Source organism: Dysidea avara, chromosome 8 (assembly GCF_963678975.1).
Source record: "Dysidea avara chromosome 8, odDysAvar1.4, whole genome shotgun sequence".
NCBI classification, from domain to species: domain Eukaryota; kingdom Metazoa; phylum Porifera; class Demospongiae; order Dictyoceratida; family Dysideidae; genus Dysidea; species Dysidea avara.
The window spans coordinates 31328637-31352921 of record NC_089279.1 but is presented as its reverse complement, the minus strand read 5'-3'; the positions used below and the strand labels follow the sequence as shown (position 1 = coordinate 31352921).

The 24285-nt window shown below is 36.4% G+C and overlaps 1 protein-coding gene and 1 long non-coding RNA gene across 3 annotated transcripts; both read left to right on the top strand.

Annotated features, from left to right (window-relative positions):
• Positions 1 to 4398: 4398 nt before the first annotated feature.
• Positions 4399 to 8496, top strand: LOC136263652 (uncharacterized). Of its 2 annotated transcripts, XR_010704732.1 has the most exons (4): positions 4399 to 4504; positions 6261 to 6342; positions 6939 to 7044; positions 7675 to 8496. It is a non-coding gene; the product is annotated as an uncharacterized lncRNA (long non-coding RNA). The 2 variants fall into 2 exon arrangements; XR_010704731.1 differs by lacking the exon at positions 4399 to 4504 and having other exon boundaries at positions 6094 to 6342.
• Positions 8497 to 12982: 4486 nt separating this feature from the next.
• On the top strand, positions 12983 to 20864 carry LOC136263988 (uncharacterized). The gene is made up of 3 exons (XM_066058664.1): positions 12983 to 13183; positions 13236 to 13496; positions 19471 to 20864. Exons 1-3 carry the CDS (start codon positions 13132 to 13134, stop codon positions 20775 to 20777), a joined length of 1620 nt encoding a protein of 539 aa, XP_065914736.1. The 5' UTR covers positions 12983 to 13131; the 3' UTR covers positions 20778 to 20864.
• The last annotated feature ends 3421 nt before the right edge of the window (positions 20865 to 24285 follow it).

The following is a 24285-nucleotide window of genomic DNA, read 5'->3' as shown; positions in this document are numbered from 1 at the left end:
TAATATAGTAATCTAAAAAGTTAAGCCAACAAAAGGAACATGTTGACAAAGATACATACTATATATGCATTTTAATTTGAAGCTGGTATTTATTATGTAATTACAGTACTGTAATGTGGTAGGGGATATTGATGTATGTTGAAAAGACCCTTGAAGCTATGAATGTGAGAAAAATGATAGCAAAGGTTTCTCTAGGGAAATTGCAATTAAAAATAATTATAATGCAAGTTATTTAATTTAAAGCAACCTCTTTTTCAACATGAGATTGCACCTGTAATGTAACTACATATGGTCCACGATCATGAGTTATTGAATGATTTTGAGGGCTCAGATCTATCTGCGCTGGACTACAGGAGTTCTTGTATGGGAAGCCATAAAGTACAGCTCTTTTACTAAACTTGTAATGGAGCCAAACCACACATGATTTAATGATTTGAAGGGAGACTACATCAGTTCTAAGAACTGCTTTTCAGCATTCCTGCTTTTGACATCTTTATTGCCATGCACCACTAATTATAGACCATTATGGTCGGCTGAAATGTTACTTTTCTTCGGAAAAAAACAACAACAAAAAACAGCTCAGACAATCTTGGAAAGCTACGTAACCAATAGCTACATGGTATGGCTATGGAGTGCACAACTGTGTACACTGGCAATTATAAGTTTTATCGTAGTAAGTAACTACCATAGGTTGGTTGAATGTCCAAACTAGCTACCTAAATGTGCTCTTTGTCAAGTCCCCAACCCCAGCTTGACCAATGTTCTGTTGCTCTTGATCATGGCAGGTATATCTGGAGACACGATTTAGTCTCGTAGGTTTTGGTTCATCATTGTGGGACTTCAGCAAAATGTATAGTAAACTTGCAGCCAATGTCAGCTCTCTTGGTACTATCCCTATAGCTACCAATCTTTTGTCTTGGTGATGACTTCATCTGTTTGCTTGAACTGACTATCCCTACTAATACCCACAATATATCAGTGTTGGCTGCAAGAGCTCAAAAGGAAGATTGGTATGGCTCCTTATTGCATGACCCTGATTGGATATTAATTTTAATGTTCCACACACTTGCTCAACTGGCTAATGCCTGTCAGTTAACAAAAAGATCTGCGAGATCACAAAGCAGACAGTGTTCAGATTTTTAATTCCAGAGCTTCCCTGGACTGGGATCTTGTTGCATTTAATTAATTTATTTTTGTTAGTATGATTATGGTTCCTGTTGCCGTCTGACCCTGTTTCACTAATTATTGCATTTTGTCTTACGTCTTTTAGACCACATAAACTTAATTATTAGCTTCTCATCCCCGCCTGCATCACCATTTTTCTTACCTCATCAAGGATTTTTTGTATATACCACTGGTGGCTAAGTGCAGCCATCCAGCACCTTTTATAGTTGGTACCTTGCTAGAGCAGTCTAAGAAAACTACATTCTGAGTCATTTTAGCTAGCTAATTCAGCTATCTAGTTATTAAAAGTAAAATAGAAATCCTCCCTCCCGCACTGGTATTTTGAGTACAAGAGGATGAGAAACTAATAATTAAGTTTATGTTGTCTTATCATCACAGTTTAATTCAATATGTTAGCAGTATTCACATCTGATCATGATTAATACACCAGCTAGCATACATTTCAGCATTTGTTAGGGTCCTCACCACAAATAGTCTCTTAAATGAACGGTCCAGCTTGAACATAGATTCTGTCTTCAACACAAGCGCGTGCACACACACACACACACACAAACATTCACACATACATACACACAATTTGTCCTCATAGGTAATAACTGCAATGTATAGTCAAGTGTGTGTAGTAAACTAGCTGAATACCACCGCATGCTGTTTATGGCAGGCTATCTTTTACATCATATTGTCACACTTTAATGTAGCTACCTCACACTTTTCTCACCTAGCCTCTTTTGCTGCGTGACGAGCCTCAAGACATTTCCAATTAGCTATGTGGACAGTAACAAGCAGTATGGCTGAAACAGTTTTGACTGGATTGCTTTTAAACTACTGGAAGTTGAGATACTCTAATAGAGCCATCAATCAGGTTTCAGTTAACCATCTTAATACTTGCATTGGTAGAACAGTTTGGGCTATAATGGAATGCATGCATCCAAACTCTCTAGTTTGGCTTGTTTTTTGTATGCCTGTGTGCTGTGCACATGTAGAACACACTGTGTAGTGCCTCTATATCCAACAACACGGATGATTATAACCTGACCACATTGTACAACTCTGTCGTATACAAGCATATCAATCTTAGTTCTTAGTCAGAAGTTATGTGAGGATCAATAATAAGCAAACCTAACTATAATTATTGTCCATTGTGATGCAGGCTCCCAACAATGGTATAGCTCTAAGACCTGGTATTGCACATAAACTTAATTATTACTTTTTCCACATTTGCTCAAAATAGCACTGATATAGATTTTGTCAAATAGACAGCAATTACAAAGTTCATATGACTCAGAACGCATCCTTCTTGATCTGCTCTTGCTAGCTACTAATTAAAAGTTGCTTGATAGCTGCATTCAGCTACCAATAGTACAAAACTTCATTGATGTGGTATGGAAAATGGGACATTAATGATTGACCTAAAAGTCAAAATTTTGCGATAATCTTTAAAAAAAATCAATCCTTGGAGAGTTTAATTTGCCCAAAACATCTCAATCCTTCTCATTCTGTGACAGTCAGTTGCATTATGCCATAATTTTCAAGATTTAAATTAAAGCTCACAATGTGCATGCCAAGAATACAGCAAAACATGAACATACTATGCATTTATGTCAAGAAAATGTGCATTGTTTCTTAACTGATTGTATTCACACTTTGCAGAAATAAAATCAAGATACTCTAATAGAGCAGTCACTATCTTTAATACAACAGTCAGACTCAGACGATACTGATAGCTATACAACAATTAGCTCTTGAGAATACAGTGTTCATACAGTCTGCTTCTAGTTGAAGAACTATATAGTAATTAGGATCATTTGTGACTAATATTATCTCGGGACTAATACAGCACTTGGCTTCATCTTGCGCTGCATTAGTCTGCCCCCTTGGTGATGTATTTCATTATACATGTGTGGCAGTGCTTTATGTATTAATTAAATAAATTTGAGCTCTCAACTCAACTTGCCTTTTATATCAGGAGCTTATATTTGCCTTATTCCCCATTATTTGCATATGAAAGTAGTTTGTACTTTCTACATTGACAGTAATAACTTTTTGCTCGTGAGGAACTGTTTAAAAGTTGAAAAAACATTGTTGCATATAAATACTAAATCTTTAACACCCATGCACGCACCACCATAACTGTCACATAACACCACCTTCAAATGCTCTGTAACTTCTGTCCAATGTTTCAGTAGCTCCTGTGCTTAATATCCCTTAGGTTAACGGGAAAGGGAAAACCAGTCCCTTGCAGGGATGTCATCGTATGCTTTGATAGTCAATAATAAGCATTGTGGACAATTATTTGAAGCGATAATGGCACTTTTAATGAAGAGAAATAGCAGGGAAAGGATTAAGCTGCATAATTATTAATTATTAATCTGTATCATGCATAATAATAGTCATGTCCAACTCACTCAATTGACTATTCTATTATTATAATAGAATGATATTTTACTGCAAGAAGTATTTTCATAGTCAAAATTTTATGGTCTGACATTATTAAACTGCCTTTTATGCTAGTATTATGCTTAATGCTTCTGCCACCTATTGTGCTCTAACTTATGCCAGCACAATGGGCTGATGTTTTGCAACTGTTGCGTTTTGAATCAATAAAATATACAGTTGTTGGGGGCTGCACTACCAGACCCCTGCTACCTGTAACTATATAAAATTGTTAAATTGAAAAATTCCATAGAATACCATTTAGTATATGCCTTACTCAAACTTCCACAGAACATTTAGTGCTTTTATCACAAAGAAAACTATTCTAATTGCAAAATTAGTGTCTTAAATTACAGTAGGCATCAGGACAGTTAGATACTAAGGAATGGATTCAGACACAAGGGCATGACCAAAATATTAGTAGGTGAGGACCATGCAAGTTTCCTACAGTTTAGAATATTGATGTTTTCATTCAGCGTTGTAGCCTACTGATCGTGGAACTTCCTAATGTGCATAGCTATATTATCAAGGAAGAATTGTCTACATAAAAAGAAATAAAAAAAAATATATAATTCATTGGGTTTTGTCGATCTATTATAATTCGGCAACATAATTAGTTGGAATTTGTAGAGCTTTGTAGTTTAGTGTAACCAAGTGTAAAAGCTTTTATCCAATCTTAGATAGACTTAGGGATTCCAGTGTAACCTGCTACCAGCATGTTTGGTTGGTTAATGTGTTTTGATAAACCTGAAGGTGACAAGTCTCTTATCCTTATTAGGAACAAGATATACCGCTAAGCTGAAAGAATCACAAAAACTACAAACGGGTGGCTCATGTGACCTTGTTGTGTCCGAGGACTCAATCACTTTGTACTCTACTAATTCTGGTAAGTAAAGGAATTGAGAAATTTGTGTAAATGTAAATTACATTAAGGTTACGGGATACTGTAAACCCCACATATACACTATCGATCATTTTTCATGATAAGGGGTTTGATTTTTCTTAATGCATTGTTATCAAATATTTATGCATTCTTAACTTCTCATAAATCGACATGGAATTCAAATGTTGTTATGGAAACATGAGTTGTCCCCATGCCAAACAGTGAAAACTGTGAACCAAAAATCAGACCAATGAAGAACCATGAGAACTTACTAACAATTCTAAGGTTTGAAGAACATCACTTGTGAGGGACTGACAAGAGGATTTGTGAATAATGTGTATAGTTGCTGAAATATGACTACAATATGGCCTAAAGCAAGACACTGTGGTCACAAAATTAATTTTTAAATTGATATCACAAGCACTAGAAACATTATTTTTAACAAATGGCTCCGTCAGGACCTAGACAAGAAGCCAGACTAGTAGTCTGTTTATACAAAATGTTAACAACTAGTTTGACAGTCCTGATTTTTGGTTCAGGAAAATATCGCCATTAGTCAGCAAAACTACGCATGCGCTTACAGGTGCGCCAGTTGCTAAGTGTGTTGTATCTATGTTATCTTGTACTGTTACGTGTGTTTTCTTGTACCTTGTAACTGTCCAGTCAGCACGCTATTATTCTCCCAACAATTTAAGCCTGTTACCAGCTGATACAAAACACAACAACACCAAGCCCGCCTTAATTACGTAATAAAATTTTTGTTTGACAGTCGCTCACTATCCCGTAACCTTAAAGTGAATGATTAACAAATTAAGCACTTTGTCAATATGGTCATATAAGGTTTAGTATTTCATAGAAATTTTAAACCTTTTGATGTGTTGAGATAATTCTTTGATATCATAGAGCATTGTTTAAACATTAACAACTCTATAACATGTAACTTAACTTGAGCGCAGTACTTTATTCTGTGTTGTTTACATGCTCTGTTAATTCCTCCTTTATTATGGGACAATAGACAGTTGATACCAGCAGCATGGTTTCTTTCCTATTGCCTACGTAACATAATCTTTCTCGCTGGGTGCATTTCATGTTGTCAATATAAAGACCGGCGCTAACTTAATGTACGTACATGTGTGTGTTGAGTGGACATAGAAACAGTCGTATTACCTTACCTAAACCATATTGAAACTTTAATACTGTCTAATTTGTACCTAGTGTGTTTTATGATACTGCCAGAGTGGGCTAAATGGAAAGTGTCATTAGATAATGGCTTCATTTAATGTGTCAAAGTGTCTGTGTTTAGGTGACATGGAAATCACAACTATCTTAGCTTGTAAACTGTGGCTACATTTTGGTTACAGCGTTATTAAATTTTTCATAACTTTCCTCGTAACGTCTTTGATTGATGAAGAAGAAGTTTCTTACCAGCAGCCAGCAGGTTGCAGGAAATAATATGTATTAATGTGATGATATAGTATTGGAGATGTAAAAGTAAAATTCACAACCTGATGTCGTATAGTACGTGTCATTCATTAGCATTTATGCTATATATACCATTAAAGCATATGGTGTATGCATTTGGGATGTTGCTTTGTGTCCAGCTAATGTGATAAAAAGTTTAGGGTCAGGTTTATGAATGTGCTTATTGGTAGACATTGTTCTTATAATGATTGTGGGTTGAGGTGTGTGTTTGGCATGTGCTGTGTGGTTCAGTGGGTGGTCTTGTGTGCACAGTGGTGTGATGTCTTTTGTTATGCAGATCAGCAACTTGTTTCATGGCCAATAAGATCACTGCGCAGATATGGATTGAGCAACTGGTGCTTCAGTATTGATACTGGGAGGTAAATAACATTTTGTGTGTGTTTATTACAAGCCTTAATAAAAGTGTATACAGAAGCGTACTAGGATTATGCATGCTTTTGGCTTTGTCTAATTACATAATTTTTGTATGGCTAAAAGTTGTTTATGTATCTCTCACAGTATCTACCCTAGATATTGTTTGTTAATGATTTTGACTAGAGATAATGGTCGATAGAATCAGAGTATACACAAGATCGTGTGTGTTTGCTCTATCAGTACTAGTTGTTGATACTACCAATGCTGCTTCTGTGTGGCGTTGATAGTTTTTGTTCAGATCTGCTTGACTGACTAAGTATTCATTTAGACAGGTGTTTCACTCTCTAGTGGGATTGCATATGTAGACAATGTCTGAGGCTGGCCTTAGTTTTTCAGGCTGTTGAGCACTAGTTTGTACTAGGAAGAGTGTGGAATGTGTTTGGGGTTGAAGGGGCCGGCTTTGTCTGACTACTGTTACTGTAGGAATTCTGTCAGTCTTTCTGTAAGTCTTCTTTGCCTCAAGTTTGTGATTCAATGTTACATAATTGAGTTATAAAATGTGTGCATTGTATTATGCTAATATATTTATGTGTGTCCACAGGGGCTGTTATACTGGTATGGGGACTTTCTTTTTCTACACTGACCACAGTAAAGCAATATACTACCAGGTGAACAGACTAGCACAACAGTACAAGAAGTCTCAACCAGTAAGGAAGCATTGAACATGTAAACAACATAGTTGTGGTTTGTTAGGCAGTCCATAGTCACCACATGTAAACCATGACATGATCATACCACTTATGGAAACCATAGGGTGTATTGTTTATCCGCGAAGTCCTCCAAGTGTTGTCATGTAGCATATGTCCCACTAAACTTCTATGACATGTATCAGATATCTGTTCTTCCTGTGACTTTAAATATATACAGTAAAAGCTCATTACTAAGGCCACCATAATGGACACTTTATTGGCCAGACCAAAATCATTGTGACCCAAAACTTTGTCTTATTGTGAGGTGTCTTCTGTTGTGTCTATAATTGTGAGGGCTTGTTAGGAGAGATTCCACTGTATGGTCTAAATGATGTGGTCTTATTAATGAGGTCATAAAGTACATGTTGGCCATTGTCACTGCAGTGAGGTGGTCTTATTAAAGAGGAAGCTGCTAGTGAGGTTTCACTGTGTGAAAATGGTCTTTTAATATGATGATCATAATATATTAGTTTTATAATACTGATTCTAAAATAAAATCCTTATGTGGTTGTGTGTATTGTATTTGGTAGACAGTACATTCACAAAACCTGTCGCTGTGCTGAAAATATGTTTTTAAAATTCTTTTAGTTGGCAATTGAAGGAACAAGCCCTCAGGCACTGACAAGTCCGAAGCATCCATTGCATCACGATTCAACTTCTATGGGTTCACCTACTAATCACTCCTATTATAGCACACTGAGTCACCGTTATGGGGCACACTGAGTCACAGTTATGGGGAAGTACCTGCAGGTGTGGATCACCAGACCATCTGCCACGCTCACCCTGGCGTACACGTATCTCAACAGAGACATTCACATCAACCACAACTGGCTGGTACCGGGAATGTATTTATTTGTCCGCCACAGACTATTCCAATCTCCATACCCAATTCCATGATGAGCACACAGCCTATTGTGTTTTCACAACGTGGTTCCCCCGGATGTGTGGATATGTGTCCTCATTGTTCTGTTGGTCTTCAAAGAGCCACACCTCCATTGGGTTTTCCCTATGGTTTCCAGAGAAGCATGTCGTCTGATGAAGCCATGACCTCATTTTGTTACTACACAACGGACTCCGGAAAGAAACGAAGCCAAAGTCTAGCAGGACCTCCCAATCAGTAATTTAAAAAGAAAACAGACAACAAATTTATAAACTTAGTTATCACCATAAACAGTGAACGTAATTAATATTATTATGCTAATGATGCCACTTCTTATTTATAATACTGTAATCATTTTGTGTGTAGTGTTTAGCCTGTATCAGTGTGTTATGTTTGTTGAATTATATCATAGTGTATTGCGTATATTTTTATTGTGTGTTGTTCAGGTGGTTCAGTGTGTTGATAATGTAAATTCATTGTGTAATTGATTGTATACTATAATGGAAAACATTAAGTGGATTAAAACTATTAACTAATGCCTAGCTACTGGTATTGTGAGAAAAGCAAGTTATTTCCTTGGCTTGTACACTTAGATGGGTTACTCAACATAGTAATCTGATAAGTTAAGCTAACAAAAGGAGCATGCTGACAAAGATACATACATGCATTTTGATCCCTTTGAGTTGGTATTATTACAGAAAACATGTAATTACAGTACTGTAATGTGGTAGGGGATATGATGTATGCTGAAAAGACCCTTGAAGCTATGAATGTGAGAAAAATGATAACACAAAGGTTCTCTAGGGAAATTGCAATTAAAAACAATTATAATGCAAGTTATTTAAAGCAGCCTCTATTTCAACATGATGATTATTACATCTGTAATGATACTATCTTTACCTGTAGTCCAGCATGCACAGATGATCTATGTACATGTTGAGCTGAGCCATCATTATTTAATAACCCGTGGATGGAATTTACTGAAGCTCTTAATTGCTGCTTGACCCGTTAAGTATTTTAAAATCTTATCATTCATCAATTATTAACCATACACTCTGTATGGGGAAGCCATATCTGTTGTGTTCTTTTACCAAACTTGCAATGGAACCGAACCGCACATGTCTGCTTTTGACATCTGTATTGCCACTACTAATTATAATTAATCATTATAGTTGACTGAAATGTTACTTCTCTTCAGAAAGAAAAACCCTGTTTTCTCAGGGGCTCAGTTACATGTATAGCTACATACTTATCTGGAAAGTTATGGTAGATATAAGGTCTATTAAGGAGTACACAACTGTGTTGCATTGTACAGGTTTTACTCAAGAATAACCACGTACCACAGATTCAAACTAGCTAACTAAATGTGCTCTTTGTCAAGCCCCCAACCCAAAACAATCTTGACCGAAGTTGCTCTTGATCAGGGCAGGTATACCTGGAGATATGATTCAGTCTCGCTCATCATAGTGGGATTTCAGCAACATTTACAGCAAACTTGCTGCCAATGTCAGCCCTCCTAGTACTATCCCTATAGCTACCAATCTTTGTCTTGGTGAAATCTTTGTCTTGGTGATGACTTCATCTGTGTTTGAACCAACCAGCTATCCCTACTAATACCCACAACATATCAGTGTTGGCTGCAAGAATTCAAAAGGAAGATTGGTATGGCTTCTTATTGCATGACCTTCAACACTCTGGATTAACTGATTGGATACTTTATATTCAGTGAACACACTTGTTCAACTGGCTAATGCTTGTCACTTGACAAAGAGATTTGCAAGATCACTGTTGATTGAAGCAGGCTGTATCAAGATTTTAATTCCAGAGCTTCCCTGGATTTTGTTGCTTTCAGTATCTTTTGTATCAACTAGATTAGTATAATTATGGCTCCTGTGCTGACCAACATTACCCTTGACTTTGTTTCAAAATTTTGTGCTACATCTTTTATCATCATAGTTCAGTTCAGCATGTTAGCTATCAGAGAGGCAGGTCGGAGACTTTGTCATATTGAAGACAGAACCTAGGTTCCAGTTGAAGGTTAAGCTAGACCATTCCAGCATTTAAGCCTTTAAGGGACCATTTGTGATGAGGTCCCTAACAAATGCTGAAATGTACGCTAGCTGGTGACTATTGATCATGATCAGATGCCGATTAGCTACATCATTTCGAGTGGTCTGGCATCAGGGAAAAAAATCACCTCAATGGAGATTTTCTGAATTTAACAAGTATTTATGGAGAAATCAGTCTGTTGCTGACCCCCTACATACAGCAGCTCTGTGCTCACGCAAGATCATAGCTATAGTTAACCCAGTTGCAGCAGGGCCTAAAATAAGGCCTTAACACTGCACATTTTTACAGTGTTAAAGCTAAAGTGTGCAGTGATAAAATGACTTGTGCAGTGCTAAAATTTAGGTAAATTCCATAATAAAATTACATCATATATCACCAAGAGTATGATATCACATGCTCACATACGTAAGCAGCTATGTCCATCTTCACTGAAAACAAGCATGGGTAAGGACAAGGAAACAACAATTCAAGTATCTGGTACATTACAAATAGCCGGGCTTAAGCAGTCTGATAAAATTAAAATTTGTATGTTTCATAAGCTATGTAAAAAGTTAATAGAGCTATAAGCCATATAGTACTGATCTGGATTAACTCAGTGTTGACATAAACAGTTCTACACAATTTATGACCCACACCAGCGTTGAAACCGGGTCGGGTCATCCGGGTCTGACCCGGTTTACAAATTATCCGGGTCTGACCTGGATTGGAACACGTGAGACACGAAATTGCTCGTTTGACAACGTGGAAACTTATAAACGCTATCGCGTAGCTCTTTTGTGAGCCACGCCTACTTATTGTGCTACCAACATACGCTCAGCCTGAGGGGTAGCTATTTTTAGTAGGTGATGACCTTTTTTTTTTTTTTTTTGGTCTTCAACCTACAGCTAGGCTGAAGTTGCTTTACTCACCACGAATTGAACGCTCAAAACGTAGTCTCATTTGCTCGCTCGCTTGAGACTAGCCGAAACATAGCTCTTATCACATGCCTCGGCTTTAATTAATCCGGGTCACATCCGGGTCAGTGGGTCATCCGGGTCAGCAGTAGTGACCCAGTTTCAACGCTAACCCACACTATAATACTTGCATGCTTAAATCTTCTTTAGTTGGTAGCTATGCATGTGCATGCTCGCTATGATATATGTACATAAGCATAAGCAGCATACTTCATGTCACCATGTGTTGAGTGTGTTGTGAATGGCAATCTAAGGTTATTTAGATACTATGCAATTCTTATAACTAGAATTATCTTTTGCACAAGTAAATGTTGATAAGTAATGATTTATTACTTTGCTGGTATAGGTCCAGATTGTAACTTGGTTAGTTTACACGTGCAGTTTTGAAGTTTAAAGGTGTTTAGCTATGTTGGATTTCCTTTACAAAATTAGAATTTTGTTAGCATATAATGAGGGCTTTGCTCCCAAACTCCTGCATCTGGGATTTACTGCACTGTTCCTTATCTACATACAGTGCTTGAAAATTCCAATATGCATATGATCTAGCTCTGTATACATGCTTTATTTTATAAATACAAAACCGTACATAAAGCTACTGATATGTTTAGCTAAAAGACAAGAGAGCCATGAGGAAAGTTGACCTTGTCTATGTCCATAAATAGAAGAGATTATAGCCCCATGCCTAAAGACATATAATAATATAGATGCATAGCTTTGCACCCTAGGTGTGCTGTCCTTGTACATTAATACAGTTACCGTATCACCTGGCCCTGGCATCATGGCCGGTTAGTATGGCTATGCCCCTGAATGTGCAGTGCCCCCCCCCCCCCCCCCCCACACACTCCAAAAATAGGTTGTTTCCTTTGCCATTGAAACATAGAAGCCTAGAGAAGTGTGCAGTGTTAAATAAAAATTATTTTAGGCACTGAGTTGCAGACACTTATTCGACTCAGTCATTTGTTGGGTCCTATAGCACTGCAATTGTGGTTTGCAGGGAAAGACTAGCCTGCACTTTGCGGGTGTTAACACCAAACAAACTTCATAATACTGCAATTAGGCATTCCAGCCCGATTTTTAAATTTTGGAAAAATGCACTTTTTATATGCTCAATAGATAGAGTATTGATTGCCGATCTCAGAAAAATATAGTTTCTTGGGCTGGAATTAGCTACTTTGGCATGCACAGTACTTAAAAACTGAAAAAAGATACATTTTTTTCTCCAGGGCTCCCTATACATTTTAAAGGGAAAAACGGCACAATTAAATCAGGAAGCCATCTAGCAATCTGGACTATCTTGAAACTGCAGTTGCTTCTAGCTGCAAGTTTGTACATGTAATGAGAGTAACTTCAGATCATATTGGATCTGTGATCTTTGTATGCTTTGTGGTGAGCAGATATGTTTCACCTACTACACACTTCTCAATACAATAGTGTATGCCTATAGGCAAGAGGCTATGTCAAGTAAGCAAAAACATCAAGTTAACAACTTATAAAGGTAAACAACTAAAGTGGAGGTGCCACAATGATGCAACAATACTTAAGGTGGAGTTGTGGTTTCAATTATGGTATTGTTATGCCGACTTTGAAGTGGTGTACTGTTGAGCTAATGACACAGCCATCAGAAAATTGCTCTGGAGTTGAAAATCGCTAATCAGAGCGAAGTAACTATGCACTATAAAGTAAGCACCAGTGACTACCTTCCACCCGACAGTACGTTTTTAAAGTTTTAAAGTATTCTACATACATTACAAGGCTTGAAAAGATTACAAAACAACACAAAACTTACTTATATGTAATACGCACGATAAAACTAAGATTTTCATGATGATCAGCGTGTGGACAAACTCCACAGCGATTTTCATCCTCATTGGAGCTCGGACGACGGAGCAATCCCAAGTTAAACACGAGTTGTTATTTTGTGCCAGGGTTCTATTGGGGAATATACGGAAAAAATTTTATTTAAAAATCTCGGATACTGGAATGCCTACTACAATTAGGGCGTGGCTGCAAACAAAAACAAAGCCGTCTTAGTTTTTATCAGCAGAGTCTATCTACAGATACGTGTAACTTATCACTAGCAGTGGGGTTGGATTAATCTGGCTCAGTGCGGATCCTCTCAAACTGCATGGTCGCAGCTACAAGATGGGCTACAATGAACATGAAGGACTGCAACAGTTTAAAACATCTAAGAAGAGTAAGTATAATTCCCGTTCTAAAGCTGTCGCTATCTACTCAACATTATACAGTTACCACTACTCCATTACTGAAAGATCTGTATGAACACATCACTCCACAATATGCTGCAGATTGGAAAGAGATGGGAACACTACTGGGTATACCTAGTGGAGAATTGAGGAGTATAGAGGCTGGCTATCCTACCAATGTCAAGTGGTGCTGTAATAAAATGCTGGAGATATGGCTTGAATCTGACTCTTCTGCTAGTTGGGGGAAGTTGATTAAAGCGATTGAGTCATCTGCAGTGTCTGGCAATCAAGTCCCTATTAAAGGTGACTAACTTTGTAGCCAACAATGTGTTGTTTGGGTACAGGGTACTACCATAATACTATTTTGTTAAAACTAAAGATTCAGGGGCATACCAGGATTTCCTGGAGAGATTAAGAATGAAATTAAAATTTACAATACGTGTGCCAAAATATAGCAAAACATGAACCCACTGTGCATTATTACTGCATTTCATATCAAGAAAGTGTGTATTATTTTTACTGTTATAGCACACTTTGCAGAAATAAGATCAAGATCATAGGTGGTGGAGACGGGGGGGGGGGGAGGGGGGCCATGGCCCCCCCCACTTTTATGGGACACTGTTTGCCAGAAAAAATCGAGATACTCTAATAGAACAGTCAGGATCTGGATACTCTAATAGAGCAGTCACAGTATTCAGAGAAGCAGTGTAGCAAGTTACTTAGCTATACGTATACTATGTGTAGTTACAAATAAGGAGATATAATTGGTGGAGAGCAGCTATTGTCAGCAGGCTATGACATTTTTTTTTTGGTCTTCAACTTACAGCTGGCCTGGCCCCCTCACTCTTTGGCCTGCTCCACCGCCCCTGATCAAGATGCTCTAATAGATTTGTTACTATATTTAACACAGCAGTCAGATGATACAGATAATTATATATCAGTTAGCTCTTGAGCATCATCTTGATTCTTGAGCATAAAATAGGCTTGATTTTATTTATCTATTTATTAATTAAAGCTTTACAGTGCTGCTGGAGCAACACTGATGGTCCACTGGTATCCTGTACCACTGGTGTTCTGTACCAGTGGCCAGGAGTTACAAGTAATAAAGTAATTACTTAATTAGCTAAGTACAATTGAAAATTGCATTGGTTGTTGCCATAAAAGAGTGTCAAAATTAGGAGTTCTTGGGTGCTTGTTACAGTTGATATTTTAGAGCATCAGTTGCTCGAAAGCATAATTGGTACTAGTTACTAAGCCTAGATGGTATAGTACGTGCATGCCATAATTTGCTTTATTTCACGAAAAACTTTATGTGATAAAAGTTTTCATGTAACAATAATTTTGTATTTAATTTGTGTACATGCGTGCTCTATTAAGAATATCTCTACATCTATTCCAAAAGTTTTTGTGCAAGAAATTTCCATATATTTTGTATACGAAAATTATTTTACAATGTAAAAAAAATGAATTACATGCAATAAAAGAGAAATGTTGTCATTACTAAAATTTATTGACAATAACATTGTGGGATAGCAATGATGATGATGATGAATGCAGTCTTTTCTTGACTGCCACCTTTGATCATGATTTTCTACATCTTGGCTATTTTGGCATATGCAGTGGCGTAGCTACCATTGAGGCAACCGAGGCAGCTGTCTCGGTAAAAATGCTCAACAACAGGCTGAGCAGGTCTGAGTTTGGGCACCCCGGATTTTCAACTCAAACGTTACTAGAGCTGTAAAGTGGTCCAGCACCATGTCACCATGGGTTCTAGCCCTGCTTAGTACTACAGCCATAGATTCTATTATGTGTGGTACAGTAACGCTGTCTACTTGAATTTGTAAAATGATCGAGATACTCTAATAGAGTAGTCATCGTAATATACTCTAATAGAGCATTCAGTATACAGATTATAGTCACTGTTCTCATTACAATGCTTGGTCTAAATCATTTACATTTATGTGAATTGTCTTTTCAAAAGTTCCAATGAGTCAACTCCATGGCATTGCAATGAACTAATCATATGAAGAAGTTTTTACATGGAACGGATATAATTTGACTTAATCACAGAACACTGTAATTTTCGCAAACTAACCTGCAGAACTAATTTGCAGTGCTTTTGTTTCATTGTAACACTAATGAAGTGAAGGTTAATGGCTGCCAAGACATCGAAATACCTCTTAGCATTCCCTTCCAAATATCCTCCATTCAATTCGCCATAGAAAAAGTAAGTGATTTTCAACCTTAAAATGACGCACTTAAATTTCCTCTGATTTCCTTCGGCTATAGCTCATCTTAATCGCTATTCACTGCTCCTTTTAATCTGGTTCGGAATCCGAGGTATCTATCACGTGTCGCGGGTCATTACGCTTTTTATTGCAGCCCCCCGAAATACCCAATACAAAATGTATGGGGAAATTTGCTACATCCGATCGGTTTAGGCCATTTTGACGTACCTAAATTTCCGTGAATTGGACTTCTTTTGGTATCATTGTACTCACAGAGAGTTTCTCTACATGTATCAAATTCGGAAAGTTGCTAAACAGACTCGAGGTAGGCGGTACACGATAATTAATTTAATTTTTGATAGTTTATCAATCAAAATGTATTGGACATGCCTGTTCCAGCTGGCATTTTTGCCATGGACAAAAGTATAGCAAATGTCCGCAAACTTCTTCATATGTGTAATTGTAAATTTGGATAGAGGCATAGCCTGTACATCCACACGATTACCCGTTAAAATTCATACATTACATTACTACAGTGTCTGTCCAGCAGATTCTTAAATTGATTAGGGGAGTTGGAGACAATCACTGATTGGGGTAAAGAATTCCAGTTGTTAATCACTCTAACTGAAAAATTGATAAGCATTTTGTATATAGCTCGAATAATTTGTTGATCATGCATATCATCAAGAGTTCATAATATATATACTGAGGAGAGTTATCCTACTGTCATATACCCCTGTAGAAGGGCGTATTGTGAAGTTATGACGTAACGATTCTGAGTTCGCCCGTTTTTCTTTGTATAATTAATGATGTCATTAGTTGAACATGGTATCAATTGAACGCATACCTACCAACGTCGCTAGCACCTAAATTAACTCCAGCTCTAAGCATTTCTCATCCAACTACAATCGTTCCTTCATGGGTTAAGACCGCTTCGTAGGCGTTTCTTACTAGGCCATTCGCGAATACGGCTATCCTGAGCGTCGCAAATGTGAAATGGTGCTAACGATTCTTGCACTTTACAGCTTCATGTACGTCACAAACCACAACATCTTGTTGTTACATCATAACTTCACGATACGCCCTTCTACAGGGGTATATGAGAGTAGGATGCTCACCTCAGTATATATATTATGAACTCTTGATATCATGCATTAGCAGTTACAATCAAAAATAGCCTCCACATGCCATATATGTGACCGGATTTGCAAAAAGGGTCTTCCACACACACATCCAATTCTATGAACTTGGAAGACCATAACTTTGTGTTCAAGAAAGATACAAGCCTGAAATTTTCACCATCTATTAAGCTATGTTGGTTCCAGTATTGACTGGATTTCAAAGTACTAACATTTCCCAATCTGAAGTTACGAATTACCAAAGCTGGTAAATTGGATGTGTGTGGAAGACCCCCTTTCACAAATCTGGTCACATATATGTTTTCAAAATTTTCCTTGAGGGAGCATGCCCCCAGACTCCCTAGCTTGACATGCTTAGCACATGCAGTTGAGCATAACATGAAAGAGATAATCTTTCACTTAAACATCACATCAGATTAATAAAAAGTATAGTGTGCATGACTATGACCTCCATTGCAGTCCTGACCACTCAAAATATCTCCAGAGTAAATTGTGTTGAGTGCAATTAAACTAGTCTAAAATAATTAAAGCATGGTATACTGTAGCATTAACTAAGCTGGAGTATTACTTATGACATGTAGAAAATGCTCAGAGTCTTCTGAAACAGTTTCTTCCATTCAACCAGATAGTCAACCTCCAAATGCTGTCTGTTTAAAAGTATTTGTTAATCAGTTGAGTCAGAAGCAGACCTGCTCAATTAGGTCAATGTATAACTTTGCCTCGGTAAAAATGTTTTCTTGGCTACGCCACTGCATATGTATATAATAATCAAAACAACATAATAATTTTATTTTGTTAATTTACTCCAGTACTCTAATAAACAGTTATATATGAATTGGAAAATTTCTATATTAATAATGTTATAGACCGATGACCTTTCCTTTATATGAAAGTGGATGGTGTACTACCTGGTTCCATTCACTTTGCATGACAATTCTATTAGAGTACCTTGGACATGGTTTTTTTTATAACTTCATTGCCACTCAGAAGCAAGGTTTGGCAAGTGGTACCTTGGGTAGAAGGTGTACGGAGTAGCAGGGGCGTACCAAGGGGGTTTACAGGGGTTTCAGGAAACCCCTTTGGATTTTTTACACATTATTTGAAACATTAAGAAATTGAAACTTCAGGTTTCCAGAATCTGGAATCTATCATGGAACAGGAAACACTTTTACCTTAGTTAAATGATAGTTTCTCACACGATAGCAACATTTATAGCTTATGATTTTGGTGAAGATTGAGATACTCTAATAAAGCAGTCAGGTAATATAAACTATAGTTACTCTACTATAACAGTCACTTAGCTGTAGCGGATACCCCTTTTCAAAATTCCTGCATACACTCCTGAGTAGGGGTTGAGGGTCACAGCCTACAGAAGCTAAAGGTGTTTTATATGCTTTAAGACGAAAATTTAGATATAGAGTAGTTTTGTGCACAAATATCTAAATCATGATCACGGCAACAAATTATGCTTTCTAAGTGATCTGGATTGATTAAGAGCTACATGTAGGGATCAGTGACAGTCACGAGTAGTACAGTTATGAGCCTAAAGTAGCAAACTGTTATCATGATAGTATGTACTGTATAGTAGGGACCACAATGGTTTGGGCGTGGCCCATGAAAAATTTCACCCAAAAACCAGCCTCACTTTTCCCTGAGGCACACAATTTTTTTTTGAAATTTTAACTAGAATAGGGACCATAACACATCGATAAAATGTACTGAAACAAGCTGGAGTAGTGCATGATATTAAATCACAGTAAAACAATAAAAAGTGTTATATCATTTCCATTATTATGGTGTCTTGACCACAGTACACTTTTTACTGTGATTTAATATCGTGCACTACTCCAGCTTGTTTCAGTACTTTTTATTGATGTGCTATGGCCCCTGCTCTAGTTAAAAATTCAAACAATTTTTGTGTACTTGTTTGTTAAATATAATTATTATGGCTGGTGTACCCACACATACTGCATCAAAAGAAAGAAATGGTGCCACGTGCCCCAGCTATCAATTATCATCTGAAAAGTGAAGTATCCATTATGCTTCGTTGTCAGCTATTATATAACTATATAGAATGACATACAGAGGACCATGGAAATATCATTTGTAAAGAAATTCTTAGCAAGATAGCTAAGTGTGTACATGCACACTCAATAATAACTGTGAAGGTTTCTTAATATTGTCACATTGTGGTAACTGTTCTGTTAGAGTAAGAGTATTTGACTGACTGCTCTATTAGAGTGTTTCAATCTTGTATGAAATTTTGTTTGTATTTTGGGAAAAATGGAAGGGGGCCCTCCCCTAAACCTGTCACAGTCACTTCTGTGATAGTTAATGTATCGACTTTTGTAGATGTGTATGGCTACAACTTGGTCTTTTTTTATATGAATAAGCATTCATACTCTTTTGAATACTTTCTTGTACATAAACCGAATGTATATTATATAATAATAAAATTTAATTTCAAAGTAATCAGTTAATAAATTTGTGTTTATATAATAAGTAAATTTTCTAGCTAAGTGCGCAAAAAGAACCAAGTACCTTTGAAAAGAAAATAAAAACATTGAAATTGAGATGTCTGGAGTACACATGATGATTTCGTTACAATTTAATTTGTGAAGCGTTGAAGTTAGTAGGCATTTTGTACTGTAAAATTGCCCATTTTTGGAGGAAGGACTTCAGAGCTATGCATAATATCATGCAAAAATCATAATGTATGTTCTGTCTGTTAGTATTACATCACAAGTTTGGCACTATAGCTATACTATACATTTTAATTTATATTTTGCATGTTACATGTACTTGTGCATAAATTTTGTATGCATCCATCGCATGTGTTTTATTGGTACAGTAATACATATGAGTTGAAAACTACATACATTCTCATTCCCATTTTTAACTTCTGTTTAGAAGAAACCAATAGCAATGGAGCAAATATCAATAAGTCAATAGAGGTACTATCTAACCACTACGAGTTGGGAATCTATTATGTTACTGTACAAAACAGGGTATGTAACTTTCTATACCTGTGCCTAGTCTGCCTACTCTGCGTAATTGTGGTGATATTGGTTTACATCATAATGCAGCCAAGGGAGAGCTCACGCTGCAGTTTAAATCCAAACAGTGACTTGTTGAGTCCTCAATTTTACAAGCACCACAATAGCATTACTTCAACTCTACCCAGGACTTCACCAGACAAGATGTCTTCTAAAATAGCTCCAGTTGATTTGATCATGCCTAACTTCAGTAATAAAATGGAACGCCATGATAAATGGTTTAGTGACCCTTTCTATACCTTTGAGGGTGGATACAAAATGTGCCTGGAAGTTGATGCTGCTGGTTATGGTGATGTTTCTGGCAATGATGATGAGAAAGGAACACATTTATTTATTTCCTTGCACCTCATGAAGGGCTCATATGATGATGACCTAGAAAAGTCAGGTCATTGGCCAATGAGAGGAGCATTTACAGTGGAACTACTTAACCAATTTTATGGGGTGTTACATCAAAGAGATGTTTACTTTATCAACAATGAATCCTGCAATGTGTGTACTGAAAGAGTTTGGGGATATTCTTTAGCTCCAGGATTTAGAGATATTCATTTTATATCTCATGGACGTCTTACAAGCCAACGTTTCTACAGAAGCTACACAAATGATGGGAATCTGCATTTCAGAGTTTCATATAGTCCTAGCTATTCCTATGCCTTTATATGGAGTGTGACAATGGAAAGGTCTCTAGTTGTACTCATGACCAGCTTCATGGATAGTGCATTTACTGTGATTATGTCTGTGATAATTGAAATGATAAGAAGTTCCAAGTCTCCGTTTGATATCAAACTGTTGTCTGTTTTAGCGAAGTGGACTATATTAAAAGATTTTTTTAACACTCTATTGTTCATGGAATTAGTAGTACTAACTGAAGTACCAGTTGTTTTACTGTGGGAATGTGGTGTTGTATATTACCTTACTTACCGTTCACTGCTTCGTACTATGCACAGACTATTTTATATCTCAGTATATTCTAAGGTGGTAAGAACATATACACTGTTTGATGCCAATAAATTCACTTTTTTTATAAGCTTACCTTGGCTGATGTACATTGTACAACAATTCTACAATGATATTGTTTTGGCAACTCTATTGACTATAGGATTTCTTTGTGACACACTCCTTGTGATTTATGTAATGCCATATTTATTGAGAGATGTGCAATAGATGCATGTATATGTATGAAATAGTTCTAATGTGATTGTGAATTGCATACAAATATACAATGTACTCCCTTTTAAAATTTCATCTAGAATATACAAACACTTGAGCACTTTACAGTATACAAGTATGCATGCATATTAAACTGAACGTAGGGATTGCTGCTGGAAAATAGCTATGAAATAATAAGGGATTTACATTACCACCTGAGCTCGTTTTGTGGCTTTTTTCAGCAATCCTTATTCCCCTTTTAAATTTTTCAACCTTTTATTCATCTATTTTGTGTACTTTTTATTAATCCAATAATGAATGCAGATATAATGACTTATTGTCATTGATAAAAGCAATTTACATTAGTGCCTTTAGTAAAGTTCAGTGCAAACTTTGCTGCTATATATCAGATACACCCAACTGCATTATTAGAGTGTTTACATGAGCTGATCTTGCATGCAAACAACAGATAGCTGCAAATGTATTGAGTATAGCAACATAGCTATGTATAGGCAAGCCTCAACGTTGGAATTAAACAAATTGGAGTGACACACCATGTTGGGAGTTCCAACAAAGCTATGTTTTAATTCTGTATACATTTAGCATCAAAAATACATCTAACCTCAGTTTATATTACTATTAACATGTTTCTGCTATTGCCAATTCATCTAACACACTTAGAACAGTTTTCTGTTGCCTGACAATTAATTACACATTTTTCTTTTGCTTGGTCATGCATGAGAAGGATTGATCTGTTACTGAGAGAGTCAAATTGTTAGCCAAACAGTACAGACAAAAGCCCAGACTGTACAGTGAAACCTTAGTTATCCAAACCCCTGCACCACCTGCATGAGTGGATAGGTTTTGGTATGTTTTAATGGTAAGTTTCCTTGATAGAGTATTTACTGTGACAGTGTTAATGACAATTGAAATTTTTAAAAGTTCACTGGCAATGTCTGCATTTGATATCAAACTTGTTGTACTGTTACTGAAGTGGGTTATGTTAAAACAATGATTTCTTGAAAACACTACAATATCTGGAACTGGTTGTGCTAACTGAAATACCAGTTGTATTACTATGGGAATTTAGTATTTCAAGTTATGGCACTTACCGTGCTCTGCTTTGTATAATGCACAGATTTTTTTTCTCACTGTACTTTAGGCTTGTAAAACAACATTCATTTTTTGACAATAGCAGGTCATATATAAGTAGTTTACCTTGGTTGGTGTACATTTACAACATTTCTACAATGACTTTGTTTATATACCTGTATTGTTTACTGCATATCTTTGTTGATGCTTTTTTGGATTTATCCATTATCTCTCATACACAGAACTCCTGTTGCACTGTAACCTCACTATATATAACTTACTTTTGTTTGTAATTTTGTAATTATCACTCATGATTGTGTTGCATTTACATAATTATGATGAGCTTGAATATAATATAATGTGAATATCATTAATTTTCAATTGCAAGGTTGCATGGTGCATAGTTGAGATGTCAGTCTTTTCATATATACATAATAACTAAACATAATAGTGCTGTATGCATTGATATTATAGTAGTTAAAATCACTGGATTTTACAAACTGATTCAAATCGCACATCAGACAAAATCAAACTAACTCCACAAGTAGATAGCTATACTACCAGTCTATTGACCCTTAATTATACTATACTTGAGGCTGGTTTTAACAGACGTCCCTTCTGGATGGTGTGACAAGCTCTAATGGCAGTTTCTGGCCTTGTGAAAGACCTGGTTTGATGAGAATCAGTGGTGTGCAGGTGGATGGACTCATATAGTTGAACAAACTTTTTGTGTGATTTTTGCTGCATATCAGCTACTACAGAGCTAGCACAGCCCTGTAATCTCATGTCTGGACTTCAATCATGGTATACCTCCATTTTATCTTTTGCTGTACTACTGTGCACATCTATAATAAATTAATAATGCATATGAACGATAGCAAAAAGGCACATCTTACTGCAGTACAATGATTGAAATTGTTAGAGGTTTGTACATACATATAATATTAACTGAAATTAGTTATGAGGTGTTATAAGATCTCTTTGTTGACATGCAATTCAATAGCTGGATATTCCCATTATGTATTGCTGTGAGAATTTGATTTTTCCTTTATATAGCATGTCAAACATGGATTTCTTTGTGTTAGCATTTTTCAAAGTATTCATTCAGGGAGTATTCATTGTTTCATGAGATAACTTAATAGTCAAATAGTGGTATCAGTCAAATATACTCTAATAGAGCGTTCATATTTAAATCCATGTATTGACAGATAAGTGACAGATTTGTATGAAGGAATTTTACTGTTGCAGATGATGTAGAGTGATTTCAGTGGGAAATATTTCTACACACCACACATTGTAGCATTGTAAATGTAGGTGGTACCAAACTGAGTGCATACTGCATGCTAGTCTGCAGTGTTTCTGTCATAGGAATAATTTGATTCTATTTTTGCGTGAATTCATGTCTGTATTTGCAGCTCCATGTCCAGGGGTATGCAATTAGCTATCTTATTGCAATTAGATTCATGTATTAATTCATCTATTGCAACTATATCGTAAGCACCAGCCTATTAGCTATGCTTTTGATTTTAACTATTGTGCTATATATGCAGTTGTAGCTATAGTCTTGAACCAATGATGCTTGAAAACAGCCTATTGTGCTGAGCAGTGAAATTATGTTCAAAAAAATTATGTATCAAAATCAAAGAGAGCTGATATTATAGGGAATATCAGCATTTCCTGACTGGTATACTATAAGTGACTGCTCTATTAGAATATCTTGATCTTACTTCTTTATGAAGTGTAAATAATCAGCCAAAAAACAATAAAAGTAATAATAATAGCATCACTTGTTTTTCTGATATGGAATACAGTAATAATATGCAGTGGGCATAATTGCCGTAAGTCTATAGAGCTTATATGCTTCAGTGAGTGCTCAAATATTTTCCTACTATACTCACAATATAATTGTAACTATACTCTATTATTTGCACTTTCTGAATTGACAGACTGATAGCAGTAACTTTGCTTGTGAGGACCTAAGTAATAAATACTGTTGCAAATTAATCCTTAATCTATAAAGCTGTATCACTTGCATGTGCATGTAAAAATATATAGCTAGCTACTCTCAGGCTGACTCTGATGATAAAATAGTCATGGGTCTATGCAGCTTGCTCAGTTGACTACACTTTGTTATAATAGATTGGTATTATACTGTGAGAAGTATTTTCATAGCCATAATTATTCTGCCTATATTGTGCTCTTAATACTTCTGCCACCTATTGTGCTAAAAGATTATGCCATCACAATGGGCTGGTGCTTATAATTGCAACTGTTGAGTTTTGAACCAATAGTGGTTGGGGGCTGCATCCCATGCAGCTATACTATACCTGTAACTTAGTGTTGCTGTGCCCTTACATGTAAATCTATACCCACTGACATTTTTTAGACTTAATTTGACTGACATATTTCATTTCGGATGGAGTGCAAAATA

Bases quoted from the DNA above. Each gene is read 5' to 3' on its own strand.
- LOC136263988 (XM_066058664.1), top strand. From the start codon at position 13,132: ATGGGCTACAATGAACATGAAGGACTGCAACAGTTTAAAACATCTAAG. The intron at 13,184-13,235 runs GTAAGTATAATT...AACATTATACAG, and splicing joins GTTTAAAACATCTAAGAAGA to TTACCACTACTCCATTACTG. The intron at 13,497-19,470 runs GTGACTAACTTT...ACTTCTGTTTAG, and splicing joins CAATCAAGTCCCTATTAAAG to AAGAAACCAATAGCAATGGA.